This window comes from Girardinichthys multiradiatus, chromosome 3, assembly GCF_021462225.1.
Source record: "Girardinichthys multiradiatus isolate DD_20200921_A chromosome 3, DD_fGirMul_XY1, whole genome shotgun sequence".
In the NCBI taxonomy this organism is placed as follows: Eukaryota; Metazoa; Chordata; class Actinopteri; order Cyprinodontiformes; family Goodeidae; genus Girardinichthys; species Girardinichthys multiradiatus.
In genome coordinates this window covers 19,175,968-19,200,294 of record NC_061796.1, presented here as the reverse complement: position 1 = coordinate 19,200,294, position 24,327 = coordinate 19,175,968, and the positions used below count along the sequence as shown (strand labels likewise).

The 24,327-nt window shown below is 40.4% G+C and overlaps 1 protein-coding gene across 8 annotated transcripts in view; it reads right to left on the bottom strand.

The window, feature by feature from the left end:
* rims2a (regulating synaptic membrane exocytosis 2a) overlaps positions 1 to 24,327 on the bottom strand; it is a 201,449-nt gene that overhangs the window by 123,680 nt on the left and 53,442 nt on the right. For 7 of the 8 annotated variants that reach the window (XM_047360424.1, XM_047360415.1, XM_047360417.1 and 4 more), the window contains one exon: positions 8,407 to 8,699. In XM_047360424.1, coding sequence (XP_047216380.1) covers positions 8,407 to 8,699 — 293 coding nt within the window. Of the gene's footprint in view, positions 1 to 4,121; positions 4,557 to 8,406; positions 8,700 to 24,327 lie in introns of those variants that run through there. The other variant, XM_047360422.1, reaches the window with a different exon arrangement.

The window sequence follows — 24,327 nt, the reverse complement described above, 5'->3', positions numbered from 1 at the left end:
TCGAAGCTGAGATTTATTAATTTATGATTGGCTCATGTGCGAGAGGTTTTAAATGTGCGCTAAAAACTCATGAAAACATCTTGTTGTACCAAACACAGTAATGTCAAACAATCACCGTGATTCAACTGTTAGGTGTTTGACTTTTGAGTTTACTTTTTGTTAGTTTCTCTGCACTTCCTTGTTTGTGCTATTTAGTTGGTGTTATTTTAGTTCATCCTATTGTTTACGAATTTCTAGTATTCATGCACATTTAGAGTTCTGTTAGATTTCTTTCAGTGTCTGAATTCCTGCTCATCTGTGTTCATTAACCTCCCTTCTTCAGTTTCTCTGCATGCTCCCTGCCACCAGGTGCCCCACATTTCATCTGATTAGCTCCTGTAGTTCATTGGTCATTTCTCCACCCTACCTCAGTATTTCAACTCTCTGGTTTTCATTGCTTGCCACCGGATCCTACTGTTTGTCATGACCATCTCATGGCCCAATTTCCGTGCGGCTCCCACACTCTTGTCTGCAAGTTGGTCCTACAAATTACCACCTCAATATGACACAAACAGTCCAATTTTGTGTGTAGGCATTTAAGATGAGTATTCAAAGTGCTGCAGCAATGGCTAACAGAGCAATGGTGTGTGTATGTGTGTGTACAACAGGACAGAGGCAAATTTGGTTGTAGCTTATATGTAGTGAACACTCAAATCTAAACCATTCAGACTTTCTAAGAACAGATCCCCACACCCCATTAGGACCTCTGCTGATGCACACATGCATAATACATGGAGACTGGATCAGAAAAGGCACAGCCCATTAGAAGGTTTCTGCCTGGGTAAGAAGAATTTGAGAGATAGGGAGAGAGACTAACGTTCAAACAGCCCAGGCTAAGCAGAGAGTCGCAGATGACACACAGATCTGATTTACCAAGTTCTGTTGTTGTGCAGATGTGAGCTATATGTTACTGGTCAAAGAAATAAAAACAGTAGACAAACAAAAAAAAGTGTTGAATCATGTGGAATCAAAAGATGCAACTAATTAGTCATACCTAAGTAATAATAGTCTTAGGTCTGCCTTGGATGTTCATTCTGAAATTGTTCAAACTTAAGGACTTTGCAGAGATAATAAAGAAAGCTAGTGATGGAAAATAAGTTCAATCTAATCAGTCAAATGTGAAGATTGCTGGATCCCAGTTTCCAGGCACAGAGCCCCCTGTTCTGCCCTTCCAGTGGCTGAGTGTTCTGGCCATGTAATGTGAGGTGGCAGAGAGCCCAGCAGTGCTGTAAATTATTTCTGACAGTAGGGTGGGGGACAAGAGGGAAAGACTTGCAGTCCCAAGAGACAGACGACAGTGAATGGTGCGGTGATATGGAATCAATACCATGAGAGAAAAGAAACTGTTCTTTTAGCCATATGACAACAAAATGCATGTTTACAAGTTTAATGTCTAACAGTTAGGACTTGGCAGATGACCAAAGACCCCTCTGTAGGTGAACGGAGCATTTATTTAACGGGCCATATTATGCTCAGGCGAGATTCAAACTCTAACTCTCTATTGACACTATACAAGTAGCCCAGTTCTAAAATGTTTTGTAATATATGTTACATTTAGCATATATGAAGCTACTTTGCAATGAAATTCAACATTTAAGACAATTTAAGAAATGTCATATAGGTTTTAGTAATGCTTTGTATACTGAGCTGGACAGGGCCCCCTGCTTGCCCTGCACCAGTTGTACAAAAACCTTCCTAGATTGAAAGCTATGTTACCAGAGTCATCATTTAAAGCCAATCTATAGATGGGTGTAGTTATTTTCATGGTTGCTTGTGAGCACTTTATCAACGTGGCTGAATGTAAAGGTGGAGAAAATGGGTCAAGGATGGTATTAACAGAAGGTCAGAGTTTCTGTAGGGAATGCTGCATTTAACTGGAGCAGGGGAAAAATTCTGATAAGGGCCTCAAACAAGTTGAATGAGAAAGCGGCATGCATCTGTGCTTGTAAATTGTACAGGTCCTTCTCAAAATATTAGCATATTGTGATAAAGTTCATTGTTTTCCATAATGTCATGATGAAAATTTAACATTCATATATTTTAGATTCATTGCACACTAACTGAAATATTTCAGGTCTTTTATTGTCTTAATATGGATAATTTTGGCATACAGCTCATGAAAACCCAAAATTCCTATCTCACAAAATTAGCATATTTCATCCGACCAATAAAAGAAAAGTGTTTTTAATACAAAAAACGTCAACCTTCAAATAATCATGTACAGTTATGCACTCAATACTTGGTCGGGAATCCTTTTGCAGAAATGACTGCTTCAATGCGGCGTGGCATGGAGGCAATCAGCCTGTGGCACTGCTGAGGTCTTATGGAGGCCCAGGATGCTTCGATAGCGGCCTTTAGCTCATCCAGAGTGTTGGGTCTTGAGTCTCTCAACGTTCTCTTCATAATATCCCACAGATTCTCTATGGGGTTCAGGTCAGGAGAGTTGGCAGGCCAATTGAGCACAGTGATACCATGGTCAGTAAACCATTTACCAGTGGTTTTGGCACTGTGAGCAGGTGCCAGGTCGTGCTGAAAAATGAAATCTTCATCTCCATAAAGCTTTTCAGCAGATGGAAGCATGAAGTGCTCCAAAATCTCCTGATAGCTAGCTGCATTGACCCTGCCCTTGATAAAACACAGTGGACCAACACCAGCAGCTGACACGGCACCCCAGACCATCACTGACTGTGGGTACTTGACACTGGACTTCTGGCATTTTGGCATTTCCTTCTCCCCAGTCTTCCTCCAGACTCTGGCACCTTGATTTCCGAATGACATGCAGAATTTGCTTTCATCCGAAAAAAGTACTTTGGACCACTGAGCAACAGTCCAGTGCTGCTTCTCTGTAGCCCAGGTCAGGCGCTTCTGCCGCTGTTTCTGGTTCAAAGGTGACTTGACCTGGGGAATGCGGCACCTGTAGCCCATTTCCTGCACGGTGGCTCTGGATGTTTCTACTCCAGACTCAGTCCACTGCTTCCGCAGGTCCCCCAAGGTCTGGAATCGGCCCTTCTCCACAATCTTCCTCAGGGTCCGGTCACCTCTTCTCGTTGTGCAGCGTTTTCTGCCACACTTTTTCCTTCCCACAGACTTCCCACTGAGGTGTCTTGATACAGCACTCTGGGAACAGCCTATTTGTTCAGAAATGTCTTTCTGTGTCTTACCCTCTTGCTTGAGGGTGTCAATAGTGGCCTTCTGGACAGCAGTCAGGTCGGCAGTCTTACCCATGATTGGGGTTTTGAGTGATGAACCAGGCTGGGAGTTTTAAAGGCCTCAGGAATCTTTTGCAGGTGTTTAGAGTTAACTCGTTGATTCAGATGATTAGGTTCATAGCTCGTTTAGAGACCCTTTTAATGATATGCTAATTTTGTGAGATAGGAATTTTGGGTTTTCATGAGCTGTATGCCAAAATCATCTGTATTAAGACAATAAAAGACCTGAAATATTTCAGTTAGTGTGCAAAGAATCTAAAATATATGAATGTTAAATTTTCATCATTACATTATGGAAAATAATGAACTTTATCACAATATGCTAATATTTTGAGAAGGACCTGTATTAGAAAGTTTAGTAGCATAGTGGGAATAGTTAAGGTTTGTGGGAGGGTGTACTGGGAGTTGTGCATTCACTTGTTTTAATATCCCGACTCTTAATATGTACAAATAACCCCGTCATCCCCTCATGTTCTCCTGTGAGGTCCAGCAGCAGGAGCAGCAACGAGGGCTCAAGGAGCTGCTGCAGCGATGCGTTGGGGCATCCACGCTCTGAAAGAGCAGATTTATAACTGGATATTTTCACACTCTACCTAAACGAATCATTTTAACTATGTCCCCTTCACTTCCCCTCCAACAGTCAATCAAGATACGTGCACACAGCACACCGCGGAAAGTGGCTGATCGCTCCCGTCATCCAGCCGGGAAATATCTGCAGCAGCAACAGAACTACACTGTAGGTTGCTGTTACGCAGGCTGTATGCGATCGATAAACGCAACAACCCCCACCTCCAAATAGCTGCTCGTCTGCCATACCAACGGGGAAGCCCTTCCTCATAAATCTGGGCATTTCTTTACAAAGGAATCACTCACCCAATGCTGCCCAGCGCCTGCTCGAAAAGCTCCGTTTGCAAGATGTTCTGAGGTGCAGAGAAAGCCCCGTTGAAATGTGATAAAACCGAGCTACAGAACTGACGCAATGTCTCAAACTGCATTTTCCCCCACCGTTTTCTTTTATCCTCAGAAGGTGATCACCCTTTTCCTCTCAGCACCACTTCATCCCAAAGCCTGCGCTCTCTCCGAACGCCCCCCGCCCCTTTAAACTCATGCACCTTTCTTCAGTGTTTAGTTATTATCTCCCAGGGCGCATGAAACGCAGAAAAAACACCGATTAAGTTCCATATTTCTCCTGCCGCTCCTCGTAGAAAGTGTCCTTAGATAAGACGCATTCGAGCTGGCATCCTTCGGTCATAATGCTTCAGACTTAAAGCGGCCAAAAAGAAGGTAGTTCCAATGCCGGTAAAAGCCCTCTTTTCTTTCGCAGCGGTGGAAATCACATCTCGGTGTGCAGAGGGGGGTAAAGGAGCGGCCAGAGTGGAAATGAGGCGGAGGAGTAGCCTACAGGGCAGCGGCAGCGTCCCTTACCGGCGGATCAGCTGCTGTCTTGTATTCAACTCATATTTCCCGTAGCTTGTGAAGAGTGGGCTATACACTTGCACAAACACAAGCGGTTATATGAATACCCGAACCAGAACTGACAGGCTATGCAGCTGTATCATGCACGGATTGGGACGCGCAGCAGAGGATAGCTCAATGCAATACTAACGCAGCAGGGCAATACTGTCGTCAGAGTTTTTATATATAGACTACCAAATATGGCTCCATACCATCAGCTCTGCATCAGTTATGAAGTTGGACTATCTGTGAGGAAACAGTAGCTTATACACAACAGTAGGGTTCTCCTGGTATTATTTCTCTTTTTAAGAACTTAGTAAATAGATGAATCCGTTAGTTTCAAAGTTTAACACGGACATAATACATGTCATGAGATTAAAAGGGGTTAAAGGGCATCTTTCTGAGCAGAAAGTGAGGAGAAACAAGCTTTAGAGAACATGGAAGGAGACTTCCAAGAGACATGAAGCTGCTTATAGCAATAGCTCTGCACAATAGCGTGCCTCTTAAGTATAATTTAATACATGTATAGCCAGGAGGGGATGAAAGGACAATTTAGACTAGAAAATAAAAAATATACTTACTGAATCTAATTCAATTCGAATACCCTGTGCGCCAGTGCCAGTCAGAGAACTAAACATTTATTATGGGCATATATATCAATAGGATGCTTGGAATTAAATCCATCATTTGAATCCCAGAGAAGAGTGACAGCAATTTTAGTAATTATTTTATATTAAGAATTTGGTTGAATCTATTATGGATTTTCACTGAATCACAATATGACAAAGTTATGCTTGTAAACCCAAATTTATACATTTAACATGTAATATTTGGACCACCTTGTCCCTAAGAAGGTTGCAATACAAACTGCATGCCTTTTGCAGCCAGCAACAAGACTGGTATAATTTTAACCTCAAATTAATGTGAAATTCATTATCATTTGGCCATGATTATTGTAGGGTCAACAAAATCAAAGGTCAAAAACAATATTTGCTCAAGGACCAGAACCTTTCTAAACACAGTGTAGGGGCCAATGTGTTCCAGGCTAATCTGGCTAATTATGAACAGATTATCATTTTGCTGTAGAGGTATTAAATAAGTTTCAGCTTTTTTATGAAAATGTGTGGCTTTGTATGATTCATGACACATAACTAGGAAATAGACAAAAGAAAATCTTAAAAATGGTGACAGATACCAAACAAATTACTAAAACAATTCAATTATCTTAAACTAAAATGAAAATAATTTTGTTTAGACAAAATTAATGGCTGAAGGAAAGGACCAAAAACACAGTGTGGTTAAAAGAGAGGGGTTGCTTTGGTTTTACTAAAAGGTATACTTTACCTATCTAATCCACAAACATGGAGAAATACTTTCAGCAGTTAACATTTATAAGCAGTGTGTAAAGCTACTTCACAGAAAACCTTATTGTCAAATATAACCAAGATAAAACGCATTCATATTTCTGAGGCAGACTTGATCATTTGCTTTGAACAACCATTCTGACTGGCTGAACTACTGAAATTTAAACTGGGCTACAAATGACCCTTGATATAAGTGGAACTGATGAAAGGTTTAATAGTTTTTAATGCTTTTACAGTGGAGGTCAGATGGAAATAGCTTATGAACCACATCTGGCCCATGGGCCACTATTTGACTATCACTGTCATGAACCAAAGTTGTATAGGCCTAGTGTTACTGTAGATTTTACTATGAGCTACTTTTTTACCCAAGCTATAGTTGAGAATGTGTTGATATTCTGCATTTCAGTGTGTTACTCCAGCTGCAATATGGCAGAGACTCTTTACACCCCTCCATGTTTGTTTTTTTTTCAACTGTTGCCATCAGGCAAATGGTTACTGGGGTGTCAAGTCAGAACCACCAGACTGCTAAACAGTTTTCTTTTTCAAGTTGTTAACAAGCTGAACTGATTTTGCACTGGCCATTATTTCACTTAGTTTTTTAGATGTTGTTTTATCTGTTTTGTGTTTTTTATTATCTGTCTGTTTAATGATTTTACGCACTATGTCACAGGTCAATGCAAAACATGAACATTTAAGTAAACTGATTTAATTTTGGTTCATTAAGAAGAAAGACAAAGACTAAGGTGAAATGTGCATAGATATGTCTTATTAAATTAGCTTGGCTTAATGTTAAAGTATAGGTTAAGCTAGGTTTTATGATATTTTCCATCTGTTAACACTGTATGTTGCCTTTGGCTGCCTGAAAATGAATTTGTTTGCAATAGTTGCTGTTTTAAGAGTCTTCGACACATTGCTGTGCTAAATCTGAGTGCTCATTTTAAATGACACCACTAAGAACAGGACAAATTAAGGGCCTTTCCAGGTTAGTTCTTCATATAAATAGTCTGTCAGAATGTCTCCTCCCTTTTTTAACAGAAGAGACCCCTGAATTAATTTATTTATTGTTTAAGATTAATGAAAGTGGGCTTTGGTGCCTATGCAGAGGGAGCTCTATTTATGGAGTCTCTGCTATCCATCACCGGCTTTATCCTGTACATTCTCAGACATCCAGCTTCCTGTTCCCTGCTACTGCAAATGTAAGCAACGTCAGTGCCAGATTTCCTCACTGGAAACAGTTTCACTTCTGAAACTCTACTATTAATTATTATACAGTGGCAAGGGTTTAGACCAAGTTATGTTAGAGGTCTGAGTCATTCCTGCCACTCTCTCAGAGCTTTAGTGCAGTAACTTTGATTTAAATTGATGCTTCTTTTCATTGTGTTCATGTCTGGAGCAAATTCAGAAAAAAAGCAAAACTGCACAGAAGATTAGATCACCAAGGCAAAACATATTTTTGAAAATATGAGATGAAAAAATTAGAGATTGCTCATACACATTTTTAAAGTTATACAGATTCAAAGTATAAACCGGCTTTTCCTCCCTCTTGGAAAAAAAAGTAGAAGCCCCCCAGTGCACATAAATTTAACTACCTTACAGCACATTACAATCAAGAGAGGCAAGCAGAATCTCAAGTGCAGTATGTTTGTGCTGTCAGCATTTGAATGTTTTCCTCATAGGTGGGGCATTCAGTGAATGGGATAAAAAGAACGCAGTGTTCTGCAATGTACCTAGCTAAGTATTGCTTTTTTAGTACAAACATATTGTAACCGTGCTTTCATTTCAAAGTACTGACATTACTAAACTGGCAGACAACCAAACCTGTTAACAATAATAACCTCAAGTAAATATGATCAGTCCATTTCAAATGCAAAGAAAACACAATTGATTGTTATCACCCTTAATGCTCCAAAGTTCCATCCCAGCTGAATCAGACAGGCAATTATTTGTCTTGATATGCACCGCTGAAGTGAGGGTGAGTGGGTGGATGACTGTTGTAGAAATGCTGACTTAGAGCTAGATACAGCGTATGTGCTTCTGTCTCCTTTATAGGCATCAGGGACTCAATGTACCAGCAGTTTTATGTGGGCTATTGCATGGCTTGTGAGGTTCAAATCACATCCTACATAGCTCATACACAACCATATAGATCAGTGCTCATGCTAAAAAACTTGTCAAAGTAAAATCTTGCAATGTCACTTAGATTCTGATCTTTGAAACTGCTTTATTGGATATTATTATCAATATAAATTGAGACAAAATAAAGACCCCTTTAATTTCATTAGAGCATAAAATATATAACATAGGATAGATTGGATGTTTTATTAAAACAAAGAACTGACCTGTCTATAGTTGCATCACTGGGCCCTGAGTACCTCAGCCCTGTTCCATTGTCTAGGGATGCTTGTCTAGGCAGGAGCCCACCGTGAAGTCTGCTTCTGTCTGACGCTGGTGTAAAGTCCCCTGAGGCTCCCTGGTGGGCATACAGGGATGGGTCGTGTAGTTTGGCCTTTTTTCCCTGTGGCCCACCCTCAAACACACCACGCACCTGACCGGGCTCTGAGTCGTAGAACCACGCTCCTGATTTAGTGAGGATTTCTTGTTGTTTTCGGCACAAGTTGCATACCCACATAACCTGTAAGCAAGAGAAGGGACATTTACAACTTGAAATGAACAGACAGATATTTGCTTTTTTAGTGTATGATAGACTATGATGGTGTGAGTGATGTGTCCTTCCAGTGCTTTGCAAAAGTATTCACACCCTTTTCTTGGTTCTCCGTGACAGATCAACGTTAACTAGCCCATTGTTGTGAAGCGGAAGGAAAATGATACTCGGTTTATTTTTTTGTTACAATTAAACATTAGAAGCTGTGGTGTGCGTATATATTCAGCCACACATGAGACAATAAATTGTACAGCCACCATCCTCAGCTATTACAAGTCTTGCCAAAAATTGTCATTTGCATTTAAGTCTGGGTTTTGACAGGGCCCTTTTTTACATATGAAAATTTGTTGACCTAAAGCATTTCAGTTCTGGCTATATGTTTATGGTCATTGTCTTGGTGGAAGGTGAATCTCTGACCCACTCCAAAGTATTCTGCATTTTTAATAGGTTTTCTACCAGTATATTTAGCTGAATTAATCTTCCCTTCAACTCTGTCTGTACTAAAGAAAAATGTTCCTACAGCATGATGCTGCCACTACTGTGTTTCACATGACTATGGTGTTTTCAGATTCCAGTGCCGTATTAATATTTCCCCACACATAAAGCTTTGCAAGTGGACCAAGTATGTCAGTAGTTTCATTCTTCCAAATTTGCAGTGTACCCAACATGGCTTGTGGAAAACTGCAAACAATACTTTTTAAAGTATTTCTTTCAATATTGTCTTTTTTTGACCCTTTTCCATAAAAGCCAAATTGTTGGAGTGCACGACTAGAAATTGTGTCTACAGATTCTCCCACATAACCTATGCAACACCTCCAGAGTTACCATGAACCTCTTGGCTGCTTCTCTTATTAATGCTCTCTTTGAGTGGTCTGTCAGTTTAGGTGAACAGCCATGTTTTGGTAGGTTTGCAGTTGTGTCACACTCTGTCTTGCTTTTTGTGTTTCTTGTTTGTTCTAGTAAATCTCTGAAGCCTTCAAGTAACAGATGCATTTATACTGAGTTTAAAATATAAACATGTGAACATTATTTACAAATTCCTTAACATTTTACTTAGGGGTATCAGAGCAAGGGGGCCAGAATATACATACATATATACACACTGTTTCAGAATTTTCACAGGAAAAAGATTTTGAAAATCACGTATTCTTTTCCTCTCACTTCCAAGCTATTGCTAAGTATTTTATCGCATAAAATTTCAACAAAATATATTGATGTTTGTAATGTGATAAAATCTGAAAAGTTCACAGGATAAAAACACTTTTGCAAGGCACTCCACATCCAATTTTGCAACACAAATGTATCAACTATCAAATCACTGCTGAAGGATGAAAATTACTTTTTACTTTTGCTTAAAAAATTATTTAACCCTAGAGCAACACAGTTCATATAAATCTACAGCTCATGTTGAAGAAATGAATGATGAAACATTTTACACATGCAGCAGCTTTTGCAGTCTTTAAAAAGTGAAGTAGTACAGATTCAAATTTAGTTTTATCACATATTTAAATTCTGAGAGTCTATTCAACAGATGCTTTTATACCAGTTAATGTCCTTATTTGTAAGTAGAATTGTGATGACACAACACTTAAACTCATGTTTCTTCAGTTTTAATTGTACAGACTCTACTTACTTCAGTGCCATTAAATTATACAGGTTGACATGAAGTAAACTTGTAGGCAAATGTTTTAGTTTTCGTCTTTTGACATCTTCAGATGTTCTGGGGCTTTTCTTGTCAACAGCCAGCAGTTTATCATGATTCAGGTTTTTCTAGATAGACTAAGAACATACCAAAGAACTTACAGGCTGAGCAACCAGTTGAGAAGAGGAAAGCTCAATGCAGGACCACAAACGTTGCCTTTTACAGTTCCAGCACTGACTCGGTTCATTATTGCTATTGGTATGAGCTGACCTTAATTTGACCAATATGTTAACTCTATAGATTAACTGAACTCACTTAAACTGTGACTGTCTGTGTGGCCAGTGTCTACAGCTGCTCAAAAGGTTGATTTGTATCTACTCTCTTACACAAACCAAACTAAAGTAGAAACAAACAAAAGAAAACAAAATTAGCAGGAATGAAAAGGTTAAGAAGGAAAAGAAAAGTAAAAACAAGACGAAGGGTACTTATGTGAGGTGTTGGGACCCAATCATGTAAACAAACAATGGACTATGTGTAACCTCACATGCTTAACTACATGGCCTGAGAACAAAGGAACTGGTAAAACTACTCAAGATCCCAGAATTCATAGTATTTCACACCCAGGTGTTACATAAGCCCATTGGTCAAAAGGAGCTCCTATGAAGGAGGGATCCCTCATGGCATGATAAAAGCTATAGAAGCACAGCACAGAGATGGCCCACCACTTTTTCTGGTGATCCTTCATCATGTAACGAAGCACAGCGCCACATTGCTGAAACCTAGCTGGGTCACTGCCCGGAACTTGCTGGCTGTGTGAAAGATCTCCCTGTCTTTGGATGTCTTTGGAAGAACTTTGAATCTGAGCAAAGATCAGCTGTTTGTATGTCTGGCAATCTTAAAAACGGCCACAGAACGAAGACCTGAACCCAGATCTTCAAAGGAGAAACTCTGTCCCCTTCTCCTGGTGACATAGTGTTTTGTTGCTGACCCAGGAGACAAGCTGCCTTGGAACCACAGAGGGACTGTTGTCCTGATACATTCAGCTCCACCAGTCTACCTGGTCTCTGTTCCTGAGGAACTGCATGTTTTTGGCAATATAGTGTATGTGTGCAGTGGCTGCTGAACCTTTCATCCGCCACATTGTTTGTTACATCTGGCATGTTCCCCATCTTGTCTTTCAGATAGCATACCCTTGCTCTCACACACACACACATCCATATATACATGTACATATATACACACACATGAATGTGATATTGCTGCATTGAGAATTATTCTGTTTTTGCCAACTGCTTTTTTTGTTTAGTCATTTATTTGAAAGTTACAAGTTTAGTCATAGTCAGAGATTATTGACTCAAGTATTTTAGCTGTAAATGTGGGATATTGCTTTAATAAATTCTGGTGTGATTTAAAGAGAAGTTCTCATACTCATCGTCTTCCGCTTCATCCGGGACAGGGTCGCGGGGGGCAGCAGACTCAGCAGAGACACCCAGACGTCCCTCTCCCCAGACACCTCCTCCAGCTCCCACGGGGGGAGCCCAAGGCATTCCCAGGCCAGCGAGAGACATAGTCCCTCCAGCGTCCCATGGGCCTCCTCCCTGTGGGATGTGCCTGGAACACCTCCTGAGGAAGGCATCCAGGAGGCATCCGGTATAGATGACAGAGACACCTCAACTGGCTCCTCTCGATGTGGAGGAGCAGCGGCTCTACTCGGAGCTCCTCCTGGATGACCGAGCTGCGGAGGACGATCATTTCAGCCACTCGTTCTTTCGGTCATGCCCAAAGTTCAAGGCCATAGGTGAGGGTAGGAATGTAGACCGACTGGTAAATTGTAAGCTTCGCTTTTCGGCGCAGCTCTCTCTTCACCACAATGGACCGACACAGCGTCCCCATTACTGTGGCAGCCGCACTGATCCATCTGTCGATCTCCTGCTCCATTCTCCCCTCACTCGTGAACGAGACCCCAAGATACTTGAACTCCTCCACTTGAGGCAGGAACTCCTATCCAACCAGAAGAGGACAAGCCACCCTTTTCTGGTCGAGAACCATGGCCTCAGACTTGGAGGAGCTGATCTTCATCCCAGCCGCTTCACAATCAGCTGAGACCCCCCCAGTGCATGCTGTAGGTCTTGGCTAAAGGGGGCCAGCGGGACCGGCAATGCGGACCAAACTCCTGCTCTGCTTGTACAGAGACCGGATGGCCCCTAATAAAGGGCCCCCGACTCCGTACTCCTGGAGCATCCCCCACAGGGCACCACGAGGGACACAGTCGAATGCCTTCTACAGGTCCACAAAACACACGTGGGCAAACTCCCATGAACCCTCAAGTACCCTGCAGAGGATACAGAGCTGGTCCATTGTTCCACGGCCAGAACGAAAACCTCACTGCCCGTCCTGAAGCCGAGGTTCAACTATCGGCCGGACTCTCCTCTCCAATACCCTGGCATAGGCCTTACCAGGGAGGCTGAGGAGTGTGATCCCCCTATAGTTGGAACACCCTCCGGTCACCCTTCTTATGGAGGGGGACCACCACCCCAGTCTTCCAGTCCAGAGGCACTGTCCCCGACCACCATGCGATGTTGAAGAGGCGCGTCAACCATGACAGCCCCACAACATCCAGAAACTTGAGGTACTCAGGGCGGATCTTATCCACCCCCGAAGCCCTGCCAGCGTGGTGACTTCAGCCTGGGTGATGAAAGAGTCTAACCCCAAATCCCCAGCCTCTGCTTCCACCAGGGAATGTGTGACGGCAGGATTGAAGAAATCCTTGAAGTACTCCTTCCACCGCTCGATAATGTCCCCAGTCGAGGTCAGCAGCTCCCCACCCCCACTGTAAAAATGTTGTTTGATCAGTGTTGTTTGATCTTCAAAGATCCCTATTTGGGATCATTGAAGATCAGGGCCATAAAAAGATCATAGTATAATAAGATCCCAAATAGGTGGCGCTAAATTGCTTGCGCAAAAAAAAAAAACTATACATGCAATAGGTGGGCGTGTTTCGTGCGATTTTCAAAGATAGCGTGTGCAATGGATAATAGATGCCTAATAGGTGCAGACCACCCTATTTAAATGAAGAAATTGTGTGTGCTACTGGCTGGCTGCTACTGCCCCTAGCAGAACAAGAGGAAAAGCAAACAAAAGCTGTGGCGCTCTAAACATGCAGGGTTTGTTGCGCTGCATAATTATAAATGATCTGGTTGCTATTTTTTCCTTCAGTTCCGTTCAACTCCTGCTTGTTTGGACTGTTTGTTAACCTTTCTCGTCGCTATTCCCAGCAGCAGCTTTGTAATCGCAGCCTCTGCCTTGACGAAATTATTTCCCCTCTCTGTTCATTTGCGTGAGCGCCTCTGAGTGGGTACTTGCGCATATAGAAGGCTAAGTTTGAAGTTGTTCTGTGGGCAGATGCTTTATGTTTGCAGTCTGGATGGACCCAGTGAGGGCAGGAGGGCAGAGCTGTGTCCTGAGTGGCGCGCACCCTCCGCCATCGGTGTGCACACGGGGGAGCCCCTGTATAAGGCTGTCAACACCACAGGAGCACGCACAGCTTGTTAACTGTGTTGCTTCACGTAACTCTCAACAGTCTCAACTTAGAAATTGGCCATTCAATAATAACAATAAAAAGACAAACATGTCAGTCAATTAATTTATTAGAGGTCTGTCACCCTTGAACTTTTTATTTTCAGAGATTCACCGTTTTGCTAATTGAAAAAACATAGCATCACATAACTGTCCTGCAAAGAATACAAATTGAACATTTATGTACATAAATACATTATTTCCCAATGATTTTACTGAATTTGTTTTGTTTGTTTTGTGAATATTTTAACAATATGCAACGTGTTTGATGATTTTTTTTTTTTGGTGACACAAAATAATTTTTCATTGTATATACTCTCCTCTGACATATGTTCACATTCAAATGTAATCAAACTGATCCAACTCCAATTGCTCTGCAATGACACAATGTTACTGTCACTAATGCAATGAGTTTTGTTTAATGACAAGGTTAAAGCATACACTGTCTTTTTCACCACATGGAAAGCTGCCTTAAAATGATGATTTGTCACCTGCTAAGTGATTTTAGTACCCAGTTTGTAAATGAAATATTGAATCTGTTTTATAAAGTCTTTATTTCTTTCATATTAATTATATTATCAACATCAAAGCACAGTGGGTCCTTTGCATGATGTGCAATTACACTCACATAGGCTGTGCATGCCTCTCTGGCAGATGATCAGTTATGTGCTCACCTCAGCATGATCAGGTTTGTGCTTCAGCAGCAGATGATCTCACTGACAGCAATGGAGTGCTGGAATGATCCAGATGCAAGAAAAACAAGTATTGCAAGGAGTTTTGTCATAGTAGAAATATCATGGCTTTTGTTTGTGATTGGCTTCAAATCAAACCTTAGATAATCCTACATAGAATCCTCTATTCTCATATATTTTTATTATTTTTATTTTTGATAACCCAAATCTGCTGACACATGTATAGAAGATTGTCTCTTCCCATCATCTTTCATTCTATCTATGCCTCCTTCTGGCCACAGTCACAGCAGACATTTTGTGTCCCAGTCACTGCCTGCATTTCAAATGTGCTAAATCTAGACACAAAAACAGCATCCTCATTCTGTTTCTGGTTTGATAAATCGCGTTGCAGGATTGCATTTGCAAATCCCTTTCCCATAAATGTGCTCGTTTGGGTCATTATCCTATGTTCTGCATGTTCATGAAGGCAAACGCTAAAAGGTTTACGGCCACTGTTACGCTGATATTACTAGAAAGATGAAAAATGAGAACCAGACAAGGCTGCAGGCAGCAAGAGGAAGCACTCTGGATAAGTACAGGAGAGAGAGGGAAGGAGCAGTATCAAACTGAATAGTTCAAGGTAGAGAACGTGTGAGGGTAAGCTAACCCTACCTAATGCTAGCTTGCTATAATGGGCATATACACAATAGGCCCAGCATACAATGCTTTAATGGTTATTAATATATACTGTGACTAGTGACGCCGCCCATTAGTGACCAACGGTCTTCCGATGTCGCGACTCGGCACGGTGAGAACCACATCCAACCAGATACTAAAAAGAGTCACTATTACACGTTACCATTACTTATGGAAAGGCCTAAAAACTGAATAGAACTGTGCGAACTGCGCTAAGTAGGTAGCAGTGGAAAATGGGCTTTATCCCCCACCTCATCCAGGCTGGTACTTGTAGCCTGTGTCAACTGAAAGTGTTTGGTTATTGATTTCTGATCATCAGGTGGTGTCCGACTTGGAAATGTAATCGTAAATCACTCACTTACTAATAGCTATCGATAGCCAAATAAGGCCATTATTTCTCCAAAAGAAGTAATGCAAAAGCATGATTGCTAACTGAGTACATACCCACACTGTTAAACTTTTTTAGACATTAGACAATATAGTGTATAACAATTCAATTGAGCTTACTTATTTATTACCAAGTTATCTTTCGGAGAACCCTACAAGACAAACTGATCCTATTTATATAAGAAATATGTAATCAAATTAGTGCAATCACATAAACAGATTCAAATTTAACTTTATATATTCCAGTTTGATGCAGGTTTATAATACAATGCTGTCATATTCAGTTTACAATGACAAATGGTTAGAGGTTATCTGTCTAAGTAAGTCCAGTTGACTGCATCAACCATTGACTCCCCAGCAATCCCTCCTCCTGAGCAAGCATGCTGTTGGGACCCACAGCCATGGATACAACATTAAACTCCGGTACGGACTTTTCTGGACCTTTCAAAATAAAGTGCATTAACCTTCTTCCGGCACAGCCAGGAAACGGGATAACTGCGGACTTCCTGTGACGCCACTACCCAAATAAAAGCACAGCTGTTGCTACATCCGCTTTCTTCCACACGGCCTTCGAAAGGGACCGGGTTGGGGAGGCAAGCGCGCTAATGTCTCTTTGCTGGCAAACAGACATAAACTCTTCAACTGGATCCAAGGATGTCATATGATCATCGATCATATGCAAAGTTAAGTACGAATGAAATACTGTCTGTGTATCCGGTATTTTCATTCATGAACGGGGAAATTAAGGTGTAAGAGTTGCTTACTTTTTCTCTGAGGCCTGCAGAAGCAAATTGTCCCAGAGAAATTCCCTACAGAGAAGCGGTCTCTATGAAGCCAAGCAGAGCGGTCTCCCAGTCTGGAAGGAAGACAGCAGAGACCCCATCACTGTGTTAACGTGCAGCGCGGTTGGCGGACACAACGAGCCATTTTTCATCCACGGCTGGAGGTTAGCGGGAAGCTAACCCTTTGTTCACAGAGCACCTTCAACCCCCCCACAGCTAAGGAGGTCAGCTGTGGCTAACCATTGTTCACTGTGGATACCTTCTTCAAACTTCCTCGTCGCTTGGACAACATTTCTCACCACAGTTCATGAGGTTAAGTGTTTTGGGCAGAGAGTAATAGAGAGATGTTTAGATTGAAATGATCTAAACGTTTTTCATTTTATAAAGTTTGGTTTTGTTTGTGTTGAACTCAGCTATCTTGGTGCTAGCAGGCTATCTGCAGCACACGTGCTCATGTTGTGTTCTTTGTTTGTATGTTTTTAAAGTTAAGATAAACTTTACTTGAAGGGTGATTTTAAACAGAAGATTGATCATAACCGGCTGTCCGCGTTTATGCATTTTAACCCTTTTATTAACCCTGGTATTCTAAAGGTGTGTGTTTGAATCTGGTGCTAAGCTATCAGCTTCTTTGTTAGCTTTAACTGCTAACCGGTAAGAACACGTGCTTGCTACTAAAGACTATACAACAGAAAGGTTGTTAGTTTTCAAGCTAGTCCCTAAACATTATTTTACTAAATCTGATAACTAAGTAAACACCATTAAGCCCCATTTCTCCAGAAAGATTTGGCTATTTCCAAAATATTCCTTTAATAATATTTCTTCAAATATTATTTTAATAAATAAAGGCAGCTAATGAGACACTGTTGAGAAATGTATGGAAGCAAATCGTTACCATATTTCAAATGAAAAAGCATTTTCAGAAATGCTTTTTCATTTTAAGATTGTGGCTGCATTGTTTGACTCATAAATGAAATTAGTTATCAATAATCCTATTTGCATTTTAATTTTCTTCTTCAAGACTGCTCATTCTTTCACTTAATTAAAATGAAAAAGAAAAGGACATTTGAGATTTTTTTTTCAAAATATGCCCCAGCAAATAGATACCAAAATTCAATTTGAAATGTAAAATTTGAAAATGAAAAAGCATTTCCAGAAATGCTTTTTCATTTTAAGAATGTGGCTGCATTATTTGACCCATAAATAAAATTAGTAATCAATCGTCCTATTTGCATTTGCATTTTCTTCTTCACGACTGCACATTTTATGCCATAATCAAAAAGAAAACCAAGTAGACATTGCTTTTTCGTTTTTGTGGTCTGCCCGCAAAGTACTGCCCAGAACTCGAAAAAGCATTCCGAGCTGCGGGCGCAGAAGAGTGACGTCAGCAGCTGCTCTTCCTCAGCTCCCTGCTGACCGAGCTACCCATCTTGTTCGGTAGGGGGCGCTGTGCACGTCTGCATTGCATTACATTGCAAATGTGCCGAGAAATTGTGGAAAGTGTGATCTCTTCTGCCATCATCTGCTGGGGAAGCAGCATCAGAGCCAGGGACTTAAAAAAGCTCAACAAGCTGATAAAAAAGGCTGGTTCTGTTCTGGGGACTCCTCTGGAACCTCTGGAGATCATTGTGGAAAGACGGATTCTTCATAAAATGAAGAACATTATGGAGAACCCTGAGCATCCCTTTGGGAATAATAAAGTATTTTTGAATTGAATTGAATTTAATTGAAATTGATTGAATTGCAGCAGGGCCGAGCTCGATTTGTGGCAGTGGCAGGCAGAACTGGTAGTTCCGGTGGCAGACTGTGGCAGCCTTATGGCCTGGGACATCCAGCGTGTTTTTAAGCATTTATTTATATTTTTCTGTGAGTGACGATTCAGAATAGCCGCTCGTGCTCTCTAATAAACCGGCTGTTTGTGCAATAAATCTTCGTCATCCTTTCAACACGTTACACATACACATAGTGCTATTTATTTTCCATGTCAAGTAAATACAATCACCTTATGTTATGGGTCTAAAGCAGTTTATTAAATAATAATCAATAATGAAATCATTATTTAAAGGTAACAGGCTATAACAACAATGACAACCCATTTGCCGATAATCAGCATCAGCTTCTACAAAAACAGCGGCAACCGCATTGGCAAGCTTTTACGGCCGGTCTGGCACCTTCTGGCATCCTCACGGAATCCCGTGCCACCCTGCGGCAAGCTGTGGTAGTTCCGGTGGCAGCTTCAGTGGCAGCTTCGGTGGCAGGCTGTGGCGGAACTGCCACAGCCTGCCACCGGAACTGCCAGTTCTGCCTGCCACTGCCACAAATTGAGCTCGGCTCTGCTGCAATTCAATCAATTTCTCAGCACGTTTGCAATGTAATGCAATGCAGACTTGCACAGCACCTCCCACCGAACAAGATGGGTAGCTCGGTCAGCAGGGAGCTGAGGAAGAGCGGCTGCTGACGTCACTCTTCTGCGCCCGCAGCTCGGAATGCTTTTTCATTTTCGAGTTCTGGGCAGTATTTTGCGGGCAGACCACGAAAACGAAAAAGCAATGTCTGCTTTGTTTTCTTTTTGATTATGGCATAAAATGTGCAGTCGTGAAGAAGAAAATGCAAATGCAAATAGGATGATTGATTACTAATTTTATTTATGGGTCAAATAATGCAGCCACATTCTTAAAATGAAAAAGCATTTCTGGAAATGCTTTTTCATTTTCAAATTTTACATTTCAAATTGAATTTTGGTATCTATTTGCTGGGGCATATTTTGAAAAATAAATCTCAAATGTCTTTTTCATTTTAATTAAGTGAAAGAATGAGCAGTCTTGAAGAAGAAAATTAAAATGCAAATAGGATTGTTGATAACTAATTTCATTTATGAGTCAAACAATGCAGCCACATTCTTAAAATGAAAAAGCATTTCTGAAAATGCTTTTTCATTTGAAATATGGTAACGATTTGCTTCCATAGAAATGGTCATCCAGAAGGTTGGTTTTATTCAGCAAACCATTCTTTAAAACATTATTTTATTAAAATAATATTTTATCTGATCTTGCATTGTGATTGGTTGTCTAAACGTTTTCTGATTACTGCCTAAGTTGGTTCCAAGACTAACTTAACTTCATTTCCAGATTCTTCAAGATAATCCTTGGTTCTCAAACATAAACATTGCATGGTAATGTTGCATCATTCTTTTGGTTATGGTTCTCAATCATCTTTAATCAACTTGTTTATATTGTAAATAGCCCATTAGTCTTCGTTATTCTTTAATTCTGCTTGGTAGTTTAGTTGGATTGTTTTAGCATAGTAAATAATTTGTTGATTGAAATATATTTGACTTTGAGTTGACTTATGTTTGTTCATAAATTCTTGTATTTTAAGAATTGTGTGAATTCATTCCATGTGTGTGCAGAGTTTATGCTGTTCAATAATGTCAGAGCTCGTCTCACACCTTTCTATTTTGTCCTAATACCATCGCCTTACTGGGCTGGTATTCACAGGACAACCCTTAACAGGCCGAAATATTATTTGATAAAATATTAATATTAAATAATGTTCTCAGATTAATAATCCCAACAAAGCAGTCACTCAAAGCCAGATCTTGTTTCCAGTAATAGTTTGTTTCATCCTCACCCAAGGACAATGGTTTTAATGATGTAGGTAGGTATCTTTTGGCCATTTGGATTTTACAGTCTGTTAAGACATGTATGTTCTTTAATTAGTTTAATAGCTGAAAATGAAAAGTATTTATCTGCAAACATCTGCCTTTGTTGTAAATGATAAATTGCAACCTAAAGTTTTTAATCCTAGTTTACAGTACTGTGCAAACATTTATTTCATTTGTTCAACATTTGATTTTAAGGGGGTATATTTCTTCCAGCCTTTGGAAATGCTGGTATATACAGCACATGAATAACAGAAGGATGATACTCCAGTGCCAGGACTTTGGTAGATTTTTCCTAAGGATGGGGTAGAAAATGGGTAAACAAAAGAAGTAACTTCTTTTGGGTAAACAAAAGAAGTTACTGAAAGAAACAGTAAAATACATTTAAAAGTCTGGAGAGCTATTGATTAAGACCACTTCAAAAAATTACAAGAAAAGAATTGAGCAATGGCTTAAACCTCTTGCACTGTAATCTTTAGGATATTAGGTAGTCGTGAAAAATAACTTGGCATTTCATAATATTTAAATAGAAGTAGTTCCTATTTAGTAGTTCCAATTTAAAAAATCAAATGTAAAGCAGAAAATGAAAAAAGTAATTACATAAAATTATTGTTGCATCAAAGCTTAATCAAAACAAACATTTTCTCAGCAGGCAGCATGCATGGTACTAGTTGATACTGACACAGAAAGACATTTATGACCAGCTATCAGTGTTACAGATGTGGTGTAACTGTGCTGACACACAATGGAACCAGGGAGGCTATAAATTGTGCTTTATGTATTCCAGAGGAACGCATCCAGTAAGGCAATGACTGTCGCATTAAAGTGGGGTCATGCTAAGTACTCTGCAGTGAACCATATGTCTTTTGCTAAGACCTAAGAACAACCTAGATAAGCACAGTTCTTCTACAAGGAATCAGACATGCTCCAACATAACAGTATAACATGAACCCCATAAACTGCTGTACCACCAGCTGTTGCTTTAAAGGAAGGCTTGGTGACCTAAGCTGCAAGTAACCCACCAGAAAAAAAGGTCAATCTTACTTGTCTATATGTGTACATCAGAAGCATCCAACATGAACCCATCTTTGGTTCACTTAGCTCTGTCTATGTTTCAACACTAATGTACCTCTGTTCAGGAGTATACCGTTGTGCAAATGTCATATCATTTTTTTTTCACAAGAACTACTTAGATGGAGTGTTTGTTAGGTTATTTATATTTCAAGCATCATGTATTTATGTCCTAGTTGTCAATGAAATATTTGACTATTAGCAGAAACTCCCACTGCCCTTGATGTCCACATTCTATTTAATATTGGTTTACTGATTACTGGAAAAATTGTGATGATGGAAAAAACAAATGAGTGCAGGAAATGTGGGTCAGTGGCAACTGACATCCTCGTCACAATACAGGCATACAACGATACAACATATCATTTGAACTGGAATAGCAAATGATTTTAAATAAATATAACAACCTCACCAATTGTGGCTCCCTGTACAATATTCTAATAAAACTGACAGCAGCAGAAATATGTTATCTGTTTCCTACATTGAAAGCCATCCAAAAACACAGCCACAAGGTCGGGTACCGATAAAATCCAGACACAGGTTGAGCTCGGCCAGAACAGTAAATTATTTTAACTCCTCTTCACCGTAAAACTCCACAACAAATCCATGTATTGTGTTCTCAGTGACACAGACACAGAAATTAAGCAGCTGTAATGTTATGTACACATTCATTAAAGCAATTCTGCTTAAGATTTCCTAACACACACAAACTCACCTCCCATCAGCCTAGAGGCTTGTGGCTGTGGTCTGTGGACAGGCCAATTTCTCTGTGTGTTCTTGCTAATTTTATTGTTATTGTAACTGCACTTTAAAACACCAAGTTCCAATACATGCTGGGAGCAGCAGTAGAAAATATATTCTATTTAATGTGCTAGGGAATGTTATTGAGGCAGTGAACTAAGAGAAACAAACACAAGAACCCTGGGATCAATAAATAATTACCTATCTAATGGTTTCTCATCAGATCCAGTGATGGTTTTAAGGACACTAGCAAAAATGTTCTTTGCTAGTGTCCCTAAGGTTGGTTATGATGGAGAAACAGGCTATATTCAAGGTAATGGGACATCATCATCCAATATAATGCACCATATACAGCTCGTCTTACAAAATGTGATTTAGATTTTAGGAGAAAAAATGTATTTTGCTGTATCATACTAACTATGACAAAATGAACTTTTCTACCATGTACACCACATATTCCATTCAAAGTAGCCTAAATGCAATCAATAACTGCTATTGCAGCTCGATTTGCAGCATATGAGAACAATGAGCTCTCTCTTGTGGCCATTAAACTGCACTACAACCTTATTTAACCCAGGTTTTAGCATGAATCAGCAGGAAGCTTTCAGGCATATCGGCATGCTCAGTGAAATGTACACTTCAAAGTTCAATCGGTTGCTTATCTAAATGTGCTTTCTATTGCATTCTTTAATACCTTAATTAAAATCTTTATGAGAACCGCATTTGTATAAAATCTGAAGTTACCAGAAAAGTAGGCATTGCACAGGATGCATTATTTATAGACCAATAAATGACATGTCATAGGTATCATATTGCATTACTGTTACTATCCTTTACCTGACAGGGGTGAACGGAATCACACATTAAATACTCATTGTTCTGCGAGTGGGTTGTTCCTGACAATCCAGCTCAAGAAAACACCCGCAAATAGATATCTTGTCTACCACACACCCGAACAAATTGCTGCCCTAGCTGGGGGGCTACATGATCATGATGGGATGAGGTGACAGGCATTCTAATCAGCCAGCAAGTCAATGAATAAAACTGAAAGTCCACAATCATCAAAGGGTCAAAATACCCATGTGCTGGCAAAATCTCGTTATGCTCCACTTTCATCTCTCACTTATACCACTTATGTCATGAATCCTGTGCAGTTTTAAATAATAATAAAAAACCTGCAGAACATGTTAAGCAGTGAATCAGAATATAAGGAGATGCCTGCATTCACATGCCCCAACACATGCTGCACGTGGTGAATTACATTTTAATGAGCATCTAATTTTAGGGAAGGCGTCTGTAATAATAATAGACTTGATGAATATTTATGTTCCATGTTTGAACTTCAGCAAAACAGGAAACATGAGATAGAACTGAATAACCCCCATCCCTTCAGCCTCTCTATGACCCAAATAAACCTAACAATTTTATTTTGGCAGACGGCGCCTGCTCTCTGACATAACACGTACAGTAGGTGGTTTTTGAAAACCGTTCTATAGTTCGGAATAACACTTTAATTAAAAAAACATTTTAAAAAAAGAGGAGACAAGGGCTATATTTTAATATATGTTGTTTCATCGGCGCAGGCTTACTAAAAATAAATAACTGTGCCAACCCCCTCGAAGAAAGAGCCGAAATGCTCGAATGACTGAGCATCACAAACGATCGGAGAAAACGCGATGTTAACTCATCTTACCCATTGTGCCACTGATGGAAGTCACCATGCCGAAGAAGAAAGACCGTTGTGTGAGCGAGAGTCCGCAGCTCCTGCAGCTCCCGCTCCTAAGAAGAAGAACCTGCTCCGACCTTCAGCACCGCGGACAGCTCCTGTCTCCTCCGTTTTGTTACTGAAGGTTAAAACTCAACTCGACCTCATCCGATCAGACAAAAGCTTCGATGCCGGATGCCGGACTGGCTTATTTTCTTTTCTTCTAAAGCACTTAGAGATTAGTTCTAAATGTAGTCTGATGACAAAAAATGATCTAAATAAATATGCCCAAGCCGGTAGGTCCTGGCAGAAAACGAGAGTATGCCGATCTGTGTCTCGCTGCTGCTGGAAGCCCAACAGACGTCGTCTGTAACAATCGAGACTTCGCAGGATTTTATGACAGCCCTTGTTGTAGTGGACGTGTCTCTGGTCTGTCCTCCGCTCAATCTCCAACACATAGACATGGAAACGCGTTCAGTGGCGGAACGCCGTCTGCTGCTGTGTCCGCTTATCGCAGCAACACTTTGCGTGATTACGGGCTCAGTCTGTGCTGTTATTCTCATAAAAAAAAAAAAAACATGAATGCGGTTGCTGCTTTCATTAGTAGTTTCTCATTATGCTGCCAATTATCTGCAGATAACCGGCAGCTCCAACTTGTAGATCTTTGCC